The 21,690-nt window shown below is 37.4% G+C and overlaps 1 protein-coding gene across 1 annotated transcript; it reads left to right on the forward strand.

The window, feature by feature from the left end:
* The first annotated feature begins 489 nt into the window (after positions 1-489).
* On the forward strand, positions 490-20,974 carry CEP43 (centrosomal protein 43). Its single transcript, XM_042813079.1, has 12 exons — positions 490-591; positions 6,004-6,057; positions 7,672-7,726; positions 8,410-8,498; positions 9,886-10,017; positions 11,066-11,149; positions 14,305-14,522; positions 16,452-16,561; positions 17,110-17,178; positions 17,601-17,640; positions 18,270-18,363; positions 18,757-20,974. The coding sequence occupies exons 1-12, from the start codon at positions 505-507 to the stop codon at positions 18,829-18,831; spliced, it is 1,107 nt and encodes a 368-aa protein (XP_042669013.1). The 5' UTR covers positions 490-504; the 3' UTR covers positions 18,832-20,974.
* The last annotated feature ends 716 nt before the right edge of the window (positions 20,975-21,690 follow it).

A 21,690-nucleotide genomic window follows, 5' to 3' on the forward strand; every position in this document is an offset into this window, starting at 1 on the left:
GCCCTCCCCTCAGCAGCTGCGCTTTCACCCCTGCCAAAGCGGGGTCAGCTATGGAGAACGCGTGTGCGGGAAAACTGCTCCCTCCGGGAGCGAGAAAGCCGAGGGCACGGCCGGGCAGCAGCTGCAGCGGGAGGGGCGGCTCGCGCTCCCTCGCAGCCCGCCCTCCTCGCTCCTTGCGGGTGCTGATGGGCTGCGTACGGACGCGGCCCTTCTTGCGGAGCTGAACGGTCACAGCCGCTTTGAACTTCCCGCGCTCCGCTCCCGGCGGAGGACGCAGTGCGCGTTCGCCGCCGCAGTTTCCAAGGCGCCGCGGCCACAAAGGAACAGAGCGGTCTGGGCTCCACTACATCTCTCCGAGACCGCTGTCGGAGGTGACAGCCGTCCCGCCGCGTTCCGTGTCCTCGTACCCGCCGCTGGGTGAGCGCCTCCCGCGGCGGCGGCGGCGAATCTGCTGGGCCCGTCCCGCCGCTAGCGCGGTTTGGGCGGTTGTCAGGGAGAAACAAGATGGCGGCGGCAGCGGAGGAGGACACGGAGCTGCGGGACCTGCTGGTGCAGACGCTGGAGAGCAGCGGGGTGCTCAATAAAATCAAGGTGCGAGGGGAAGGCCTCTCCTCGGTGTGCAGCGTTCTCGCGGCGGTGCGTGGGGTGCGCTGCCGGTCCGCAGCTGCCGCTTTGGCGCGGGGGTGCTCGGCGGGCCGCGTCCCCCCCAGCCGGCACAGGCCCGCGCCGGCTGTCACAGCTTCGCGGCGGCGCCCATCTTCCCGGCGCTGCCCCCAGTCTGCTCGGATTGGGGCTGTCCGAGGAGCCGTGTCCAGCGCCCGCCTCTCGCAATGGAGCCACTGCGCGCTCACTGTGGGCCCGGTCGGCGGGCTGCTCGGCGGGGAGGCGGAGCGCGGCCCGGCTGTGCCCTGTCTGTCGTGCAGCCGGTGTTATGTCGCCACCGGAGTACCCGCTTTCCTGCTGCTGCCCAAGCCTCCGAGCCATGCTGGACAGAATTCGCAGAATTTCTTTCTGCTTCCACGAGAAAAGACCCCAAACCGGAGTCCTGGAGGCTCGATGTTTAAACATAGGTGCGCGGGGTGGTGGAGCTGTGTTTTGGGGTTGGCTGAACGTAAAAAGGGTCTGGATGTGCTATCTGCCTACTAATGCTGTGTTAAAAAACGTGGAGTGTTGCAATGGAATGTAATTGGTTTCCAGACCTTTAGCCTAGACTTGTGTCAGCAAGGATATGAAAGCATGTTCTGTGGATTCACACTCAAAGCTTCGAGCGATAACTGTCACATACAGCAAAGAGCCATGCGGGTATCAAAGCATGAGAACTGTTGAATCTCCTTGTAAGGTCGAGGAGAAAAGAAGCTTGGATTTCAAATTAAGGGTGGCGGCATTTATCCACAGAATTCTAGTTCGAGCATTTCAACAAGTGGGCAGTCATTATTGGTATTCTGGGAATATATAAACAGCTGAAATAGTAGATGGAAATGAGAACATCCTTCCATGTGTACTTAGAAGTCCAGTAAGTATTGGCTACCTGTGATCCTTTTCAACAAAACAGCATTATTATAAACGTATTGCACTTGCATTTTAAATGCATTATCCTTATTTAAATTCCATAGGGAGATGAAGGGTTCAAGATCGTGCAATTGTGTTTTGAGTAGGGTGACTTTCTTTTGACTAGGTATCAGAGTAGGCCTTCTGGTCCACCTGCTAACTTCTTACGTAGTATCAATCAGTGGAAGTATAGTGATAGTGTAGTCATAGTAACTTCAAGAGGAATAAAAGCACAAGCACATTAGAACACTAAAGCTCACCTGATTGCTGTGACCTAATTCCTGCCTTGTGTAGCATGGACGCTTTTGAACTACTGTTAACAGTTCTGAGTTTTATGTCAGTTTTTTAATGGTAGTCTTCATTATTATATAATGCTGGAAGTAGTAGTATCTGACATGATATATGTTATCCTTAAAATAGCAAACCCAGTTCCCAGAAATGGGAACTTTTTGGTATTGGGAGTCACCGATTAATAATTGGTATGCTTATAATTAGTGCTGTTGAGTTTAGTATGTGATTATTTTGTTTTTCTTGGTTGTAAACCTTAACTGGTGTGCTGGGTCATTAGCTGTGAGTTGATTGATAACGTTAATGACTTGTAGAAGTTGTTGTACGTGACAAACAGCCTTCCAGAAGAACTCATGATAAATGAATGTCCTTAAGAGGTTAGCTCTTAGTTTAGGTTATACCATGCATTAAATAATAACAATAAAAGTGTAAATACCAAAACCATTGTCTTTTTGTTAAACTAAATTAAGCAGAGTTGCACTCTGTATTGCTGTCAAATGGTTGTTTATTTTATATTTGAAAATGAGTAGTGGCTGCTTTTCAAGATAGATGAGGTTAGAAGGCTTACTATAGGTAGTTATGTTTGAGATTTGCTGAAGTGGATACACTGAACAGTAAATTATGTTACCAAAATATAGCTGAATTAGTATGAGGAATATACTAGAGGTAAAGACAGCTCTGGAATGATTGGAGTACTAACTGAATTATTTCAGTGGCTAAAATGTATCAAGCTGCCAGATAATATATTTGAGAGCAAGCAGTAACTGAGTAATTTTTAGCAAGAAACTTTACCTTTATTTTTTCATACTATATAATTTCATAATGGATTACAGTTTACAAATATCTTATTTTCAATTAACTTTGGGGTATGCTAATAAAGATGTGAATGATTTGGCTGGATGAGGAAATCAGTTACTTGTATGACAGCTCAAAAATCTGTTCCAGACTTGTCTGTTTGTCATAGATTTTGGGCATTGGAGTATTTAACGACATCATACTATGGAAACTAGGAAATAGGCAAATATATTTGCTATTTACAGTTGAAAATTCCCTGTACTTTCCCTAAGCTGCTGTATCTGTGTGTGCTTGTTACATGTATGGGAGTAATTAAGGATTGGAATGAAACTGCTGGGTAAAACTGATTCCTGGTGAGTTCTGTAAACAAAATTTGGAATATTTGTGCTTCAGTAAAAATAATAACTGATGCTATACATGTGAGGCATGCTGTATAAATACAGACGATCATTTATCTTGAAGAGGATGTGATCATTCTCATATAGAAGCTGCAATAAAATCATGAAATGGTTTGGGTTGGAAGGGACCTAAGGGGTCTAAAGCCCCAGCCATGAGTAGGGACACCTTTCATTGGTGTCATGTGAGGAAGAAGAACCACTGTGCTTTCATAGCATTGCTTTGTTATTTTGATTTGTATCTTTCCTTCTGGGGGAAAAAAAAAAATTATGGTGCCTGAAATTTTACAGCATCCGTGGAACTTGCTGTTTCTACACATCTGAGGAATAAAAGCATTGCAGTGGTCACATGACTAGTTATGTGTTGGCCAGCTGATGCTGTTCTTGCCAATTTGGTTCAAACCCTGCATGGCTGTGGTGCTGGCTGATAATGTGCTGTGAGATAAAGTAAAAATACTATTTAAAAAAAAATGATGTGTTAACTGCTCATGTGTAGGTCAGTAAAATTATCACATTTGTTTTCCCGTCTTCCATTTATTTTAGGCCATAATGCTTTAAAATATTTTCGGGTTGTTAGCTGTCACAATCAATTTGCTGGTCACTACAGTGTGATCATCCTCTGTTCTGTCCTTTTCAAGCAATTAATATTAGAAAATCAACTCATTTTTTCAAATCAAGGGGAAACATTATTTTTTCTTATTTTTAAGTTAAATGTTTATTGTTTCCTCTGTAGTATGGCTTCTCCATCTTTCTTTTTCCAGCATTGCCAGCAAATTTAATGACTTAGCCAATAAGGGCTGCTATGGTGAAGTGTTTTCTGCTTAAATGAATGAGGAATTAGCATGAAAATTACTGGTTCTGCTTAGGGATGGTAACTTTGCTGGTGGGGAGTGACAGGACAGAGGTAAAGAAGCTGCAGTCTCCAGTTTGATACCAGCTTTGGATACAGGCTAATGCAGACTTTTAGCCTGGTGCTTACAACTTTTAAGCCTGGGGTAATCACTAGTGGTTAGACAGCTTGATGTTGCATTTGCTTGCTTACAAGCAAGTCACCTCGGTCTCTCTATGCTTATATGCTTCTATTTCATATAGTAAAATCCTCTAGATGCATGCTATGTACCTACATGTTGGAGATATTTAAAAGCTTCAAATGGATGTTGGCAATCTGAGATGCAAGGGAGACCTGTGGCATTCCTCAGTCCTGGACAATCTATTGCAGCCATTTCATCCAGTGTTTGCTGCATAAGCTGTTGTGGGTGGCTTTTACAAGTGCACTGGTTCAGATTAATTGTTGAGGTAGGTGTTTGCTGTCTTACTGTTTTTCAAAGAGTACTCCCAAATCAGATGAAAATTTTAGACAAGCCATCTAAAAATGTATTTGTTTATTTGGGGAGGTCTTGAAGTAGTAAGAACTGTTTTCTGTCTGGGAACTGCAGACCCTGAGAGATGTTTTCCTGCATGATCCTTGAGGTACATGTGTAAGATTCACTGTTTGGGACAGGATTAACTTAGCTAGACTCAGAAGAGGAGAAAGTCCAATGCAGGAAGGATGTTTTCCTGGGCCACTGCTTTTACACTGCAACAGCAATCAGTAAGAGGTGCTGTCTGCTGAGTTGTTCATGGTAGGAAAAGTGGAAATTATCTCTGATTTTGAAACACTGACCCATGTATTTCCCAACTGCTTACAGGCAGCAGTTATATACGGTATCAGCCTTACTTTAGCTTAAAGTTCAGTGCCATTTAATTCCTTTGTCATCGATGTGAGCTCTTGTTTGCTAAAAGCTTGTAGTGATTTCTACTGAAACTTGGTGCATGCAGGATGGAAAAGAAGCCTATGGCTTTAGTGGATTGCAGGATGATAGATTTGCAGTCACTGTAGCTGTCAAGATCTGACTTACGGACCATAATCCTGGTACAGCTTACAGCATAACGCCCTTTTATCGAAGGCTTTGAAAGGATCAGGGTGAGGAAGTTCAAATACTAAGCTTTGTTCTGCATTACTGCTACTGTGAATAAAATGTTTCTTAGGCAACAATAGAAAACACCCTGAGAAAACAGGACAGCTGTCTAAGTGAGCACTGCATACAACTGGTAGGCATCCTATCCCATTTCTTAAGAGAACTCTTAGATTTTTTTGCATGACTTTTTTTTTTTCTTTTAGAAAGGTATCCAACTTCTTTTGCTTTGCTAATTACATAAGAAAATCCAGCCACTCTTCAAATTGTTTTTAATTTTAGGCATTTAAATTTAGGTATTTTAGGTATTTTCAAAGACAAATTGGTCTTTGAAAACCTTTTTCTCCTTTGCTCCTGAGGAAAATGGCATGCAGAGTGGCAGTGTCTTTTATGGTCGCACAGTTGCTTGGCACAGTTTACCTACTGGCCACTTCAAAATGTTTTCCACTGTTACTAATTCTTAATCAGACTACTTCCTCAAATGTAATGTGTGTTATTCATTTAGTATGCTCAAATGACTGGAGTCAGGATTTCTTTTCCTTGAGAATTTGTGTTGCTTTGTGTGATCTGACAAGAAGTCATAGGAATTTGTATAATTTAGCACAGACTTTGAAGAAAGTATAATTGTAAGTTATGTGTCTGCGTTTCCTGGAAGAATTGTAAATTAAGGGTAGGTGTTTCAAAGCTTCCAAAAAAAGTTGGATTTCTCACTCTCAAGGGAAACAAACAGGAGGTGATGTGTTTTAGAATCTTCTTGAGAATGAAGAATTTGGGAAGTTGTGTATCAAATCCCACCTGCCCCATTGCTTCTCCAAAAGCTTTCTCACACTCAAATCACATTGCGTGTAATCCTAAATGTCTTAATTGTATTGCTGTAGTTTACAATTGATACCAAGTTGCTCGAGGAGAAACAAATAGATGTTAAGATACTTTCTGGCTCTTAGCATTCTATTTGCACAGGTAAAACAGTGCTTGTAGAAATGCCATTTTTTAATTGTTTTTTTTTTTTTTTAACTTGGCAGGCAGAGTTGCGAGCAGCTGTTTTTTTGGCATTAGAAGAACAAGAGAAAGTAGAGGTAAGAGAATTTTAGATGTTTCAGTTTTTACTCCCTGACAATTCTTCATGTATAATTAAAAATAATTACTGTAATACTTTATATTTGTGAAGTATAACAAGAGAAAATTATGTATCACTGCATAAGAGCTTTAAAAAAAAAAAAAAAAAAGTAATTTTTCCAGTATTTAGAAATTCAAAGTGTTATGTAGCTTTTACTGTAAGAGTGTAGCCTCAAAGGAAACTGTTTAGCACTGCTGCTTTTATGTTGCTCTGCTGCACTTGACTAGAGTAACTAATCATCTTTTCTGCCAGAAGATGTTATTATTAGTAAGGTGTTACAGTGGTCTGTTTTGAGAAGTTTTGTGGCCCCTTTGACTGCCAGCATTGCCTTGTTTCCTGTATCTGTTCGTTCTCTAAACAGGAGAGCACTTTGAGAGCTGTTTATCCAGGCTCTCCTTTCTGAAAATTGCCCTTTTCCTCTGCTGGTAGTTGGTTGTGCTCTTTCTGGAAAACCACACAACTGCAATAGATGTTGTTGTGACACTGGTAAGGGTGGGAAGCATGAGTAATTATTCTATGGCATGAGACTCCATATGTCAGAAACGTAACGAAAGGTTGCTGAGGAAGAAATAATGGAAGAGTGACGCAGTGCCATTTCTTGTGGCAAGTTTCAGCATAGTGTGGAGTACCCTTAAAAAAAGCCCTCCCAGAGTGTTTGAAGAGCAGTAGGGCTGAAGAGAGAGACTTGCTGCAATTCATCTCAGTTCACTCCTTTTCAGAACCTTTAAAATTATCGTGACATTTTAATTTTACGCTCCAGACACTGAAAGTATATTAATGCTTATCTCTATTCTGAATTCCTAAATGTTAGGAACATTGTTTTGGTTTGGTTGTTTTAAATATTGGTGAGGGGCTTTCATGTGTATGTTAACTATCGCTGTTTGTATGTGCTGCCTCTAACAGAACCTTTCCTTACATTCAGTTAGGTTCCTACCCAGGGTGTTTTCGTATATTAAGAATGACATTTAGAATTTCATTTGAAAAATTCCTGAACAATTTTGCCTAATCTAAACACAGCAAATTGATTTCTCTCTGCTTAAAAATCGCAGTTGAAGTCAAATCTAACAGTGGGAAAGAACGTTTTCGTAATGTGTTAAAAGGTCCTTGAATTAATAGTAATAAAAAATTGCACTGATTTCTGAACTGCTAACCAGCATCCTTTGTCTAGATGATTTGTGAATGAGCACTTTTTAGTGTGACCAAATTTCTTTAAACTTGACATTATTGTTAAAGGAGCAACTTGGGAAGTTAATTGATTAATGTACCTTTTTAATTATCAAATAAATAAAAATCAGTATGCTATTTATAACATCGTGGCAGTTCTTCCTGCTCTTTAGCTTTTATAAAGAAATACTGAGACAATGGCTTTACAGCTTTTGCAGATGATGGGATCAAAACAAAAGTAGAATTCAGAGAAGTGAATTACATGTACCATGAGCTATATGTAAGAGCAAACCCCAATTTGTTGTGGGTTTTTTTATTATTATTATTATTATTATTATTATCAATATTTTTAACTTCTTAATAACACAAGAATGTTGTTAATTAACATTTGTGTTTTGCTTTTTGACAGAACAAAGCACCTCTGGTAAATGAAAACCTGAAAAATTTTTTGAGTACAAAAGATGGTAAGTTCTGGTTAGCACGTCTCTCAAAATTAAAAACAACAGTGAATAAAGGATTGAATTGAAAGGTGAGACGGGCCCCTTTTTATATATCTTTCTTGATATAAAGTATGCTTTTATTCTCATCGAGTAAATGTAGTTATTATGACTGGCTTCAGAACACATTACAATCTAGAATTTTTAAAGTTAACTTTGCTGAAGTTTAATTTATAACTGAGGTGACTGGTGTGTTTGAGTTAATATTTTGTGATGAGTAAAGCCATTCTAGGCAGTGAAAACAGATTGCAAAGGTACAGTACTGAACACACATAAGAAAAATGCCAAAGTCATGTTTTCAAAAGATCAGAACAGATGAAAGCAAAGCGAAAACAAAGAGAAACCCCAATCCCTATACTTGAATTTTGGACACAATTCCTTTTTTCCCCTGCACTATTTCTGGCTTTACATAATTCAGTTAAAATGGCTGAGTTAGAAATGAAGGAACTGATACACAAATCATGAATTGGGTATGATGTGGAGTTGCGTGTGAGGTGGTAGTTTGAATGTCTAAAGACGTTTGTAGAAGTGCTGATTCAGTGTAGTTGTTCATCTTGAAGCCATGTCTGTATTATAACTTTGAAGTATTGTTTGTCTGGTATATTTCTACTTAATTTTTACATGTTTTTAATTGTTTATTTCTGTTGTAGGTCGTGTGGTGGCAGGTCTTGTTGCAGAATTTCTACGATTTTTCAATCTTGATTTTACGCTGGCTGTTTTTCAGCCTGAATCAAGCACAGTAAGATACTTTTTTTTGCTTCTGTGTGATGCTGATCCTTTGGAGTGCATGCCAGTTGCTTGTGTTTATTCTTACAATTTTTATTAAATGTTTAGCATGTAAAAGGTATGCTGTGCCATAAAGACAAGTTTAAATGTGCTTATATGAATGATTATTACCTTTCGAAAGTCAATGTTTGATGTGCTAAATTTAAATTAACCAATTAATAATTATTGGAAAACTATGGCAGAGCATACGAGAGAACTTTTCTATAATCTTACCATGACATATTGTGAACTTAATATTTGTATGTGAAAATTAAAATCAAATAAATATCTAGTCTGAGAGAAATTTCAGAGGGACAAAGGACTTTGTCATCAAAGTGTTTGCTTTTAGGTTTTTGATACTGAGGTAGCTTTTCTGTCAAACCAATTTCTTTTTCTCTTTGTGATGTAAACATTTTCATAATAGATTTTGGGATTGAAATGGTTCCACTTAATGATTAATTTCTCTTTTCATTTCATATTCATTTTTATTCTTAAAGTCTCTTTTTAATTTGTTTAAAAAAAAAAAAATTCTTATTTGAAGAGTAATTTTCTTTTTCTTCACTTAGTTATTGATTTTATTGTTTTGGCAAAAAATGACTACAGAGATGGTCATATGAACATATGAGCATAGATTAGAACAACCCAAAACTGAGGCTGTACAGAGGATATTTCGCTGTTTCTCAGAACTCAGTGTTTCTTTTTAGCTACTTAATCATGCTGAATCACATACACTGTTTTTCTTTATCAAATCTCCTTGTCTACATTTATTGCATTAGAAGACATCTGTGCTAAGATTCAGATTTATACCACTGAATAGAAGCAGTCATGTGTTCTCCTATGTTGCTAACTGTTTTTGGGAGGAGTCTTTTATTTGCAGCACAAAGGCATCCAGTGCTCTTTGGAGTGCTACCTTTTTCCAGTAAAAGCCTCTTCTTTCTAGAAGGCTTCTCTTGCAGTGCATGTGTGGAACTTGGCCAAAGTTTCAAAAGTTGACCGAGACTGCTGTGGATCATGCTGAAAGATTTTGCTTTATTTTTCTATACTCGTCCCAGTCTGAGTGCTATCTTTTTATCCTCCATGGTGTGCTTGGTAGTGTTCTGGTGTTTAAAACAATTTTGGGTGATCGGTGATTAAATTCACGTGCAGATCAGAAGTGAATGATTTCATAACTGTTGTGACTTTATTCCATATGCAACAGGAAGTCTTCAATAATCACTATTAGTTAGATTATATATAGGTTAGTCAGATTATTGCTCTATTAAATACGACCAACAAGCTTTAGGATTTTTTACGAAATGCATACTGTTTCCTGACAGTTTCTGTGTTGTGATTTCTTTTTTGATTATTTTTTTTTCCTCCAGCTAAATGGTCTGGATGATCGAGAAAACTTAGCTCGAGATTTGGGAATTACAGAAGAAGGTACTGCAGGTGGTCCCCTGTTGCTGGAGGTTGTTAGAATGTGTCAGCAGAAAAAGATATCAGGCAATGAAGAAGTAAGTGCAGTTAATGTGTTTTCTTTCTTCATAATCCTTTATTTCATTGATGAGAAATGAACTGAAAAATACTTACATTGTTTCAAACCTTTCAAGTTAGTATATTAGGAAAAGCTTTCAACGTAATTTATCAGAAAACAATGCTGAAAGTTACTTTTCATGCTACCCTTTAACTTCTTTCCTGCCACCACATACTAGCATAGGGTGACCCCAGAAAAATGATACAGAACATTCTACCATTTTTTTCTAATTTCTAGTGTGATTAGTTAACACCTTTAACTATTTTATCTTTGTACTTCTAGATTTTTCTGGTCTTAGTAGAATTAGAATTGGCTTTTTTATAGCTTTGTAGCTGTTCTTAAAATAAATATTTTAAAAAGTTAAACATATGAAAGTATTGAAATATCTTAAGGCAATGAGAATGCAGTTTTAATGGAGTATATAATAGTGTATGGGAACTGCTGAGTCACGGCCTGAACCTCTGATTGATCACCTGAGGCGAGCCATGAGTCAGCCAGAGGAGCACAGCTGAAGGCAATTCACCTGTGCTGCTGGCTCCACCCCTGGCTCCACCCCTCCTAGAGCTATTTAAGAGCTGGCTACCAGTGGGGAAGGATCTCTTCTGGAGATCCCCTCTTCTGGTGTTTCTTGTAGGTGAGCCTAGCATACGGGTAAGCTCTCTTGTTATCTTAGTCTACTTTGCCTAACTCTCTTGTTCTTTTTGTGATTATAACATCTTAATATCCATTGATTATACATCTTAATACCCATTGATTATACAAATACTTATTAATTAATTAATGGAATCCAACCAGTAGCATTTTATTAGTGTCTGTTGTGATTGTGATTTGAAAGAAAATCCTTTGCACCCCAGATGTAGTGGGTCCACGAGCCAATTCACAAGTGGTTGTCATAGTCTTCCTAACGCAGCAGCATAGTGTCACAGCTTGCATACAGTGTGAGCAGGAACAGTAGTCTTGTTTCTGATGGATGGTACTATGCCATAATTCAATGTATTTTTAATAAGTATTTATGTGGCGTGTTTTAGGTTGCCCCAGTTCTAAGTGATGGCCTGTGCTCCACGTCAAAATCATCTGATGGAAGATCAAGTACACACCCCATACCAAGTAAGGTAAGATGGTGTGTGTGTCATGAAAAAATATACAGGAGAAGCAAAACAGTGGACTCCAGTGGTACAATGGCATTTACTTAAATAATCAGCAGTTTTCTTTCATTTCTCTTTATTATTACTACTTTATGCTCAGATTCCAAGTTATAAAGGATTTTGTAAGTGGAAGAAGTGTTTGGATTAAAAGTCTGAGCAGGTAAAATGTCCGCTCAGAGAATATGCTAGCTTGTGTTTTATGCCTTCCTTTACAGGAAGAAAGAGTATAGAACCTTTTGAGTTGGAAGGGAACCTTAAAGGTCATCTCTAGTCCAACTCCCCTGCAATGAACAGGGACATCACAGCTAGATCAGGTTGCCCAGGGCCTGATGGAGCCTTACCGTGAGTATCTCCAGGAACAGGGTTTCCATCACCTCTCTGGACAAACTGTTCCATCCCTCACCGCCTTTATGGTAAAATAACTTCTTCCTTATATCCAATCTAAATCTCCTCTCTTTTAGTTTGAAACTGTTTCCCCTTGTCCTATCACAACAGACCATGCTAAAGAGTACGTACCTTTCTTTGAGCCCCTCTCCCACTTTTAGGTACTGACAGACTGCTATCAGGTCTCTCCAAAGCCTTCTCTTCTCCAGGCTGAACATCCCTAGTTCTCTCAGTGTGCTGGGAAGGTGTTTCAACCTTTGGATCGCTTTTGTGGCCCTACCCTAGATACTAACAGGTGATTTCTAGGCAGCAAAAAGAGTTCACTGGGGTTCTTACAGAGTAGGCTCTGTTCATAAGCACTTCATTGTCCTTTCCACGTTCTGAGAACATTTGGCTGTTCTGTACTAAGTCCTGTACCTATCTGGCTGGGTATGTAACAGCACATGAATGTCTGTGAGATACTATGGGGCTACTTGTCGTCTTTTTGGTCAGTTGGCCGACTGCTGTTTGGAACTCATAAGGATACAACTGTCTTCCCCTTGGGGCCTGTTGCTTTCTCTTCAGTCTTTTTGTGGTAACGCAAAACTAACATTTTGCAGACCTTTATTTTTCATTACATTTAACTGGAACAGTTCCAGAGGTCATGAACTTATGGAAAAATGTATGGCACTGATAGGGCACTTGTTTATACCAACTATCCAACAAAAAAAATGACTTAAGTACTCAAGTTTGTTAATTAATGTAATTTGAGCATAAGTTTGAAGCTTTTTTTTTTTTCTCCAAGATAACTGGAAGCAGCTTAGAAGCTTTCTAACATGTCACTGAAAGCTGAGAAATATAACACTGCATGGGTGATGTTATTATTTGATCTATTTGGAAGAGGGGAGTGATTAAGATAAAAAGAAAAACAGTTTGGATCTGCTTCATTTTATTCCATTTCTTCAGTTGTGTGCCATGCAAAACCTGAAAATGAGACCATTAGAAAAGCAAGCTTCATTTCAAGACTAAGTCACTTTAATTGCTGTTTGTTGATTGTTTCTTAAACAGCTAGTATGTCTGTAATTGACCTTTCAGTGCAATTTTAACCAATTCATTTTTGCTATAGGAGAAGATAATTCTTGCTTGGCCCAAGCTTAGGGGAAATAAATCCTAATGTTGATTTAAATATCAGTATTAGATATGAAGCAACAGTATTACTGAAATACTTCTGTCTTAGGTTGATGTTAAATTAGCCGAGAAGTACTACTCAGGATGAGATTACAAGTCATAAGTAATCCGTACTTCACCTTCAATTTGTGTGTATGTGTGCACGCAGATATCTCAAGGTTGACCTGACCTGAAGTGTAGAATGAGTTTTACTCATTTGTTTGTCCTTGATGGAGATTTTTGCAATGCAGTTGTTAATTTGTACCTATTTGGTAGTGGTTGCAGCTGGGCAGCCTGAGGCACATTAGTTAGGAGTAGATGGAAGGAGACAAGTGGAAAGTATAAATTCTTAAGCCTTTTAAGTGAAAGATAATAGCTGATTTTTAAACAAAATCAAAACCAAAACATCCCACAAAACCACCTTCGGTCAGCGCAGCCTGTATGCTGCTTATTTGGAACAAACAATATCATTGGTTTTGCTTTCATTGTTGCTGTTGTTGGTGTGTAGAGCTTGTAAAGTAAATAGATCTCATTGCTTTCATTTTCATTTTGTTGCACCGGGATGATATCTACATAAATTTAAATGTTGTTCACTGGGCCACAAGGATTTGCAAAGATAGGAGTATTAGCTGACTGTACTATATATAGAGCAGTCCTTAAAAGCATGAGTATTTATAGAACTGAGCCATGAGCATGACTGGAAGGCTGAAAGTTACCTATTCTTAGATACCTTGTTTGTATCCTTTTAGTCTTTACACTTTTTCTCTTCCAATACTAATTATCTGCAGTCATGTTACACTTGACTGTTACTTCATGGATTGCCATTTGGTGTGGTTTTCAGCTTGGTTTAGAGCATTCTCAAGCAAGCAGGTCTATCACTGAAAACAGAGAGTCAGGATATGAACCTCTGTGGCTTGTTATGTTCCAAGCCATTTCAACTATGCAATTCACATCTGTAGTCTCTTAGTGAAATTACAATATAAGGCAAGCCTTCTTTTGCATGAAACTGTAAATATTTTTGAAGTTAGGTTAAAAGTGGTTGGTGGTTTTTTTTGTTTTTTTTTTTTTTTTTTTTTAAGATGGTGTCATTTACTTGAATTTAAATTGATTTATTTTGGAACTGATGATTTTTAACTCAAAAGAAATTGTTTATAGAGGAGTTGCAAAGTAACACTAATTAAAAAAATCATGTCACATGCTCTAAAAATGTATTCAAAGCTAGAACTTAAGAAGTAGCATGTATGTAGATTTCTTCATTTGATGGTCTTTCAAAAAGGATTGCTCTTTTAGTAGAGTTCATCTAGATATAAAATCATGCTAGGGATAGAACAAACTTTTTTAACAGACAGTAACAACAAAGAAATTTTCTAAAGTGATTTAAAAACAACTTTTTTCTGTTGTATGATTTCTGATGAGTATAGAGGAGTGCCAATAACATCTAAAGAACTTTTTGAAGAGTAGTGTTTGGTTAATGTTATGATACATGTATACTACTGCTTGCAGTGTTTTAAGAAATCAAAACAGTTCATATGGGTTTTCTTGAAGAGAAATTATCTTTTCTTTCAGTAAGATCTATTTTCTTTATCTTTAAGGTTACTGAAGCTACTCAAAGCGATACGAGTGTCTCGTCAGGAGAAGCCAGCAAAAGAAGCATTCATTTTCTGCCTAATGAAACAAAACTAGATCCTCAGTTGCAAAACAAAGACTTACATACCAAAGAAAAAAGTGATCCAGGTGTGGATGAAGATGATATAGAGGGAGATTCTTTTTTTGATGATCCTATACCCAAACCAGAAAGAACTTATGGCTGGTAAGTGGTGTGGAGAGACACAGGTTTCTTTTGTGCTCAGTAAGCTTGCACACCTTCAGGAGCTAGCTGGCATTTGATTGCTCCCCCTTTGTAAATGCACATGAACTATTTTGTTTCTGAAATGATCTCTTGATTGATGATTCTCTGATCTCTTGAATGTACCAGAGAGAAAAACCTGTATCGCTCTGAGGTGCAGCAGTTTTGCCATATAATGTCCCCAACTTATTTCTTTGGTGGAATGAACATGCGTGAGTTACAGGCACCAGTGTTTCTTGTTGCACTGGAGCTGCAGTTGTGACCAACAGTAAAAGAAGTGAAAAATGAGAAAGGTGGTGCTTTAGATATTTGTATAACTTTGTAAGGAATACAAAATATTTGCCAGATATGTTAACTGTAAGCATAAATAACACTTCCTCACCACTGAGGGTTTCCTCTTCACACCGCAATTCTTATTGTGTGCTGTTCTGTTTTTAACAAGTTGTTTTTTCTGTGGCCACATCTGGTCACTGGTTCTTGCTTCAAATGGTTTTTTTCAGTGATTGAATTGTACAGTAGTTTTGTTACAGAACTCTGCAACTTATCTTTGTGTGTTCTTCTCAGAGTTGTGGGTTATTTTGGAGCTTTGTTTAACTATCTACTGAGAAAAGCTGGAACAATATTTCATGGTGTTCTTTTGCTGTTTCTTTATAATAAGTTACTGGACTCTAAGAAAAAGATTGTTTATTATTTGTTTTTCATGGGATATATATAAAGAACAGGTTTTTTATTTTTTTTCTTGAATGGCAGTCATTTTTCTGTGGAAAATACAATGTGTTACAAATTGCCCCATTATGTTCCATAATAAAGCTTGTTAAATATGCAAATAGTAGTGAATGAGTTAATGACTAACTGTAACAGAGCTGTTTTTTCAGCCTGTTGCTTTTAGTGTCCTGGCATCTTCTCTACAGCAAAAGAAAAATAAATAGATTTTTCAGATGAAACAAATCTGTGTGGTGCTGGTGCACCTGAATCTGAAAGAGTGGTTAGGAGGGACACCAGCATTAATTGGTACACAAAAAGCATAAGTTCTTTTGCCCCTGGAAGAAGGATTCTTTGTAGAAGGAAGGTAGCAAGCAGGTAGTAAGGGTTGATTAAGAGCTGGCCCAATATCTCTGACTCAGTGTTCAAAATTTAGGTGTTAAAATTACATGGCATTTTGATGGCCTAGAAATAATGATACAGTGAACGGTTCAGATTATATTGTTCAGTGTTTATAGGAATACAATCAGAATAATAAACAAGTCTGGCAATATCAAATGTGAAAATCATGGTTTCTTTTTTAATAATGGTTTTTTTATTTTTTTTTTTAAATTTTTTTTTTTTTTTTTTTTTTTTTTTTTTTTTTTTTTTTTTTTTTGCAATTTGAACTTGATATTTCAATTATATGAGCAGAATGAGTAGCAGCCAAGAGCACTTTAGCTGGTGGTGGTGAGATGTATTTTGCCATAACTGAGAAGTTTCCCTTCTGTTGGGCTGAGTGCCCTTGAGAACGAACAGTTTAACCGGACCTTAAGCTAAGCTGACTTAAATCCTGACTTGTGTTTGTGTATATCTGAATCTTTCTTCTTTTGAATTTGTTTACACGTGTATATAATAAAAAACTCTTTGTTAAAAATGATGATGCTAAAGAAGGTGTGGGAGTTCTGTTGGAGAAAGAAGTCGGGCAGAAACCTTTGCATAGACGAGAAAGTGACCCTGGTGAATGTCTTGCTTGACACTTGTGCTAGCTAATGACTGTTCCTAGACTGCAAAATGGTTGGTCTTTTTCCTTTATTCTTTTTGCTGTCCATATGGCTGTTCTAATTTTATGACAACTGAATAAATAACAGAAAAGAAAGTCACTTGCATGCATTTTCCAGCTCTGTGGAATACTTCTTTGGTTTGTTCTAGGAAAACTGATTCCAATAAAGCAGGAGATCTAGCATCCCTTTCTGATGCACCACCTCTGAAAAGTGGGTTAAGTTCTCTGACTGGTGCACCTTTGCTAAAGGAGTCCGATGGTAAGTTTTCACATCTTTTTGTGCTTTGATGAACATAGGAGATATTTCCCATAACATGATGAATAGTCTGTATATTTGGATATAAGTTGCCTGTAGGTGGCCCCCATCTGTTTGGAATGTGCTTTGTTTTTAATGCTCATTTCTGAGTGATAGCATACTGTTTTTTTGCCAAGTTCTGACACATTGACACATCTTGTATTTTGGAGCATAAAATACCTGCTTCCATTTTCTGTGTAAAGCAGTTTACAAGAGTTTAAAATCCTACTGTCCATTTTTAACTTTTTACCACATTTTTTGCATGAATTCTATAAAGATATTTAGGGAGATTTGCAAAAAAAGTCTTGAATGCTGGGAGATTGGCTGTTGTTGTTGTTCGTCTCTTTAAAAGTTAGCACAGTTCAGACTTGAAAGTTGAATGTAATACAACTATGATATATTGTAAAATTATACAAAATTACTATAAAATAATGTTTATAATAGATTGTACAAATGGGAACTTGTAGTTATGAGCTAAATTTCTGTTATGGTTTGCTTTGGTTTTCCTACAGATTTAAATAGAAATTCTGTTTTAAAAGACCTGCGCTTGGTGAATGCAAAACTGGGATCTTTAGAATTAGGTAAGTAACAACTAAGCACAATTAAGCTTTGACATTTTCAACTCAAAGCTCTGGCCCAGCCTCCTAGAGGAATCTGAGAAAATGAAATATACATAACGAAAGAGGATCTTCATCTCCTGTTATTTTGTTGGAAAACATTGAGAGACCTACTGGAGTTGGGAAAAGATCAGATCAGAAGAAATACAGAGGAGTGAAAACTTTTGAGTTTTGTATGCAGACCAGTATTTTCTGCATGCAACAAAAATTTGATTTGTTCCGTACTTTTCTAATATCAGATGTTGTGTTTTGTTGTCTAGGTTCCTAAGAAAGAAAAAGTTTTGAATGCTTCTTTTTAAAAAAATAACCGGATAAGTTTTGATTCTTCATTTGCATTTCCTGAAAAATAATGTTCTTTTTATTAATACCTTCTAAAAATTGTTTAGGAAATGGAGATGATGATGAGTACGCTGATGACTTCAACAGGTAAGACAGAGATGATATTGCAGGAGCTCAGTATTTCATACATTCTAAACATATCCATTGACATACTTAGATTAACTCACGCCCTGGCTTGTTGCTAGTGCTGGACCCTGCCAGTATCTCTGAACTCCTCCAAACTTCAATTTGTGTAGCATACAACTTCTAATTATACAAGTATATTTAGAAATCTTTTTAAGGAGGAAAGAAAAAAAAAAAGCAAAGTGCATTGCTTTGGCGTAGGTTTTAATGAGTTACTTAAAAGCCTGATGTTAACTTCAAGATACTGTCTAACTTTAAGTTGCTTATTAACTGGTGTTTCTTTTCCTAAACCATGCACTTAGAGATGTTTTACTGCTTAATTAACACTACTAAGCAGTTATTCCATTTAAAAAAAAAAAAAAAAAAAAAGCATCTTGAGTAGTCAGTAATAAATATTTAAGAGCTTCATCCTTTTAATCAAGATATTATTATTGTAAACTGTAGGACTGAGGCATAAGCAAGTATTTATCATGTCTCCTTCTTGGTAGAAGGCCTTTAGTTATTATGGGTTTTTAACTTCATATTTAACTTGCTATGAATATAAATGTAATGCTTGGACATTTGAAAAGAAAATTCTAATTCTTTCTTCTCAGTGCCAGCCATCGCTCAGAGAAAAGTGATATCAGTATTGGTGAAGAAATAGATGAAATTTCTGTGGAAACAGAAGACTTGAATGCCAGTGATAAAGTATGATTCTTTTCAATTTGTCATTTATGTTTTTAACCTCCTATGAAGGAGTGTGCTGCTCTCCTGGGTTTCTAAGATATTTCTTAGTCTTGTTATTTGTTATGTTCTGTATTTTTACACTTAGCATTCCTGCCAAGTTAGGTACCATGCTGATTTAACAACACAAAAATAAGTGGTTTGGTAGCACAATTCTGTTTCTAGACACATAAAGCAGCTTTACTGCTGGTTTAGTATCCAGCATAAGGAGTCCTTATCCTTTATTCCAAGATCTGTCTATGCACCTTCTGAATGAGTTGAAGTCCCAATGAAAGGACCTGATGTGAAGGATTTTGTGAAATAATGCTTTTTTTTTTTTCTATACTTCCTGAGCTTTTGATTTCATTTGTTTCCTAGCTTGAAGACATCACACAAGACCATACCGTTTCTCAGTTCAGTGATGTTGCAGATTATCTAGAAGACGTGGCATAGAATTGGACAGCAAAAACGTTTCATTGTGCTGGACTAGAAGACGACTGTGGACTGTTGAATTCAGACAATCACTTTTTGCTGGAACATCCACTCCCTATTTGTGCCTTGTTTAATAAAGACTGTAGGTGGTGAGGGCTTCTTTACAAGTTGTAAATGAAATGTTGTGTTCCCATTTGAGTCTGATGTTGGAATTACTTTTTTCGTTTGGTTCAGCCAAACCTTTCACAGCAGGAGTTGGATTTTCCAAGCAGGATGTCCATTGCTGGCAATGGGCATAATAAAAAGCAGTCTACAACAAAACATCTCCATGGAGTCATGTGGCTTTATAACGAACTTGCACTGTTATTGTAACAGTTTGAAACGTTTTTAAAGATAACCAAAGCAAGAACCTTCGGAGGTAGTGCTTCAACTTCTGCCTCTTTTAAGAGTTTTGTCCAGTCAGTATGTCATACACATTGACAGTAAATCTAGCCACTGTACCTAGGCGCTCCAGACTTACTTGAAACTACTGTTTTTCAGACTTTTTTGGAAGTTGGACTTTTTAAAGACTTATCAAGTTGAGCATATCTAAATTTAGCTAAGTTTAGGAGCTAAATTTGGTACTAATCTTAACTGAATATTCTTGTTTAAATATGTTTGTCAGACCATTGATGTTAAGACCTAAGCTGTTTTTATGTATGATAATTTCATTAGTGTTATTGGTTGTTAAATCATGAAAATTGATTATGTAAGGATCCACAAATCATTAAATATATATATATAATTATTTTTTTTAAGTTTTTAACAGTGTGGGAATGGTTTGTGGAGCTGTTATTGTTGAGGGCTCTTCCTTTGCTGTAAACTCATTTCTATTCCTGAAAATACTTGCTGTGCAAAAATGGGCGCCAAAAAGTGAAACCACTGACTGTTTTTCCAATTCTGATTGCCACAGAGAAATAAATTCAGATATTTAGAACACCGTACTGAAGACATTATCAGTGCTAAGTTCTAGCTAAGAGCAAATTTCAGTGTATTCATTATATTCTTGCAAAACAGAGTCAGTAATGGAAACAGTGACAGTTCCTTAATGATGCCATTTTGCAAAGCGCTGCTGTAATATATAGGTCATGGACATTAGCAGTACTGAAACAAGACTTTGAAATGTGCACTTTCTGAACATTGTGAACACATTTGGAAAATATACATGAATATAATTTTTTTTTTTTTTTTTTTTTTTTTTTTTTAACACTTTGTAATTTTCTTTTTCCAGGAAAACTGTTGGCCTCTCATCAGTGGCCACCTCAGAAGTAGCATGCTAAACTAAAGCCATTGGTTAAGTAAATAGAGCTGCTACTAGCATTGGATGCTGATTTGGATCTTTCTTGCACTGGGCCAGCAGGCATGGAGCAGTGCTGGAAAGTTAGGCTTTTGTAGTACATAAATAATGAGAAGAAAGGAGAAAAGTTGTGCCTTTTATTTATGTGCGCCCCAAAATAAGCCAGCAAAAAGCACCAAAACATTTGGTCACCTTTAACTTCTGACTTTGTGCCGTGTTGTAGCAGCTTAACAGGAGAATTTTTTTTACCCCGAAAATCAATGTGCCATGGGCTTCAGGTAACAACAATATTTTAAGAAATAACATAGTGTGTAAAAGTTACTTGAACTATGGAGGAACATTGTCTCAAGATACTACATGTTAAAAGGTATTTTTTCTAATTGAAATCTTTTTAAGGTGAGCAATGACATGTCTGAAGGATGTAAAATTCAACTTGAACACATGGGAACAGTGAATTGCTGGCGTTCGTTTTTAAGGTGTGTGGAATAATGTAGACAGTGCCATTTGCATTTTTCTGTGTCTTGGGAAAATGTAGTTTCGTTCCCTGTTAGCTGTAGGATCTCTTGCAATTTGTCATACCAAAAGAAGCTAAAACTATTAAATTATTTCTAATTGCGTATGGAGATGTGGCCTTTAACTAATTAGATACTTTAAATGTTAACATGACTTCTGTTAACAGCAAAGTGTTTTCTCTTTCCTTGGGGACTGGTTGGAGACCTTGCACTTTGATTCTCATTTAAGGAAATGCCAAAAAGTGGTAAGTCTCCTGTGAGGTTTTGCTGAATTGTATATAATAACTTGCAAAATAAAGCTATTATGCTGGCTAAATTGTATTTTTGAGACTTATTGAATAAAAAAAGATCTTAATGTTTAGAAAGTTTGGGAAGCCCTGTGGGTCTAGGGGATTTTATTGAAGAATGTTTTTTTCATTTGTTTTCCTCTCTAGAGTCAGTCTAGTCTGTAGTTGAGAGAGACTCTGTGTGTGTGTGTGTGTGTGTGTGTGTGTGTGTGTGTGTGTGTGTGTGTGTGTGCGTTTGCACTTACGTTTCTTTTAAGCCCAGTGAATCCTGCAGTTTCTCATATTGATTCATAAAGTCTAAGTTTTTGGGTGTCAGTTTGAGTTGTCAGATATCTTATGATTCAGCAGAGAGGGGAAAAAAGAATACTACCTGTATTGGTAAAATTTTGTCTTGTGTAGTTCAACTGAGTTACTTAAAGATGACTGACGAGTTTAGCTCTTGAATGCTTGCTTTGCTGTCTGAGAAAGGCACTGAAAGTTGGTCTGTGCAGCTTTGCACCAATAGGTTTATTCAGAAACATACATTGTGAAACCCTCAGACACTTTAATTTGTGCAACAAATTATGGGAATTCTGTGAGAGAAATAATTAGGGGCTAAGCTATAGCTGACAGTCCCATCATCATGACTGTGGTGATGATGACATGATTAAAAAAACAACACCCTAAAGCTTTCTCAGTTCTTTGTTGTGAAGTTGCTGCGTTCCACTTCACTTTTTTGTTTCTATTTTACTCTATTTTATTTTAT

The sequence above is a fragment of the Centrocercus urophasianus genome, unplaced genomic scaffold (genome assembly GCF_019232065.1).
Source record: "Centrocercus urophasianus isolate 14NV4802_14NV808 unplaced genomic scaffold, USGS_Curo_1.0 seq_10, whole genome shotgun sequence".
Taxonomy (NCBI): domain Eukaryota; kingdom Metazoa; phylum Chordata; class Aves; order Galliformes; family Phasianidae; genus Centrocercus; species Centrocercus urophasianus.

What these genes read in the sequence shown, in the direction of transcription:
- CEP43 (XM_042813079.1), top strand. Translation starts at nt 505, where the DNA reads ATGGCGGCGGCAGCGGAGGAGGACACGGAGCTGCGGGACCTGCTGGTG. An exon ending in TTTTTTGAGTACAAAAGATG is followed by an intron (nt 7,727 to 8,409) that starts GTAAGTTCTGGT and finishes TTTCTGTTGTAG; the next exon opens with GTCGTGTGGTGGCAGGTCTT. An exon ending in TACGCTGATGACTTCAACAG is followed by an intron (nt 17,641 to 18,269) that starts GTAAGACAGAGA and finishes CTTTCTTCTCAG; the next exon opens with TGCCAGCCATCGCTCAGAGA.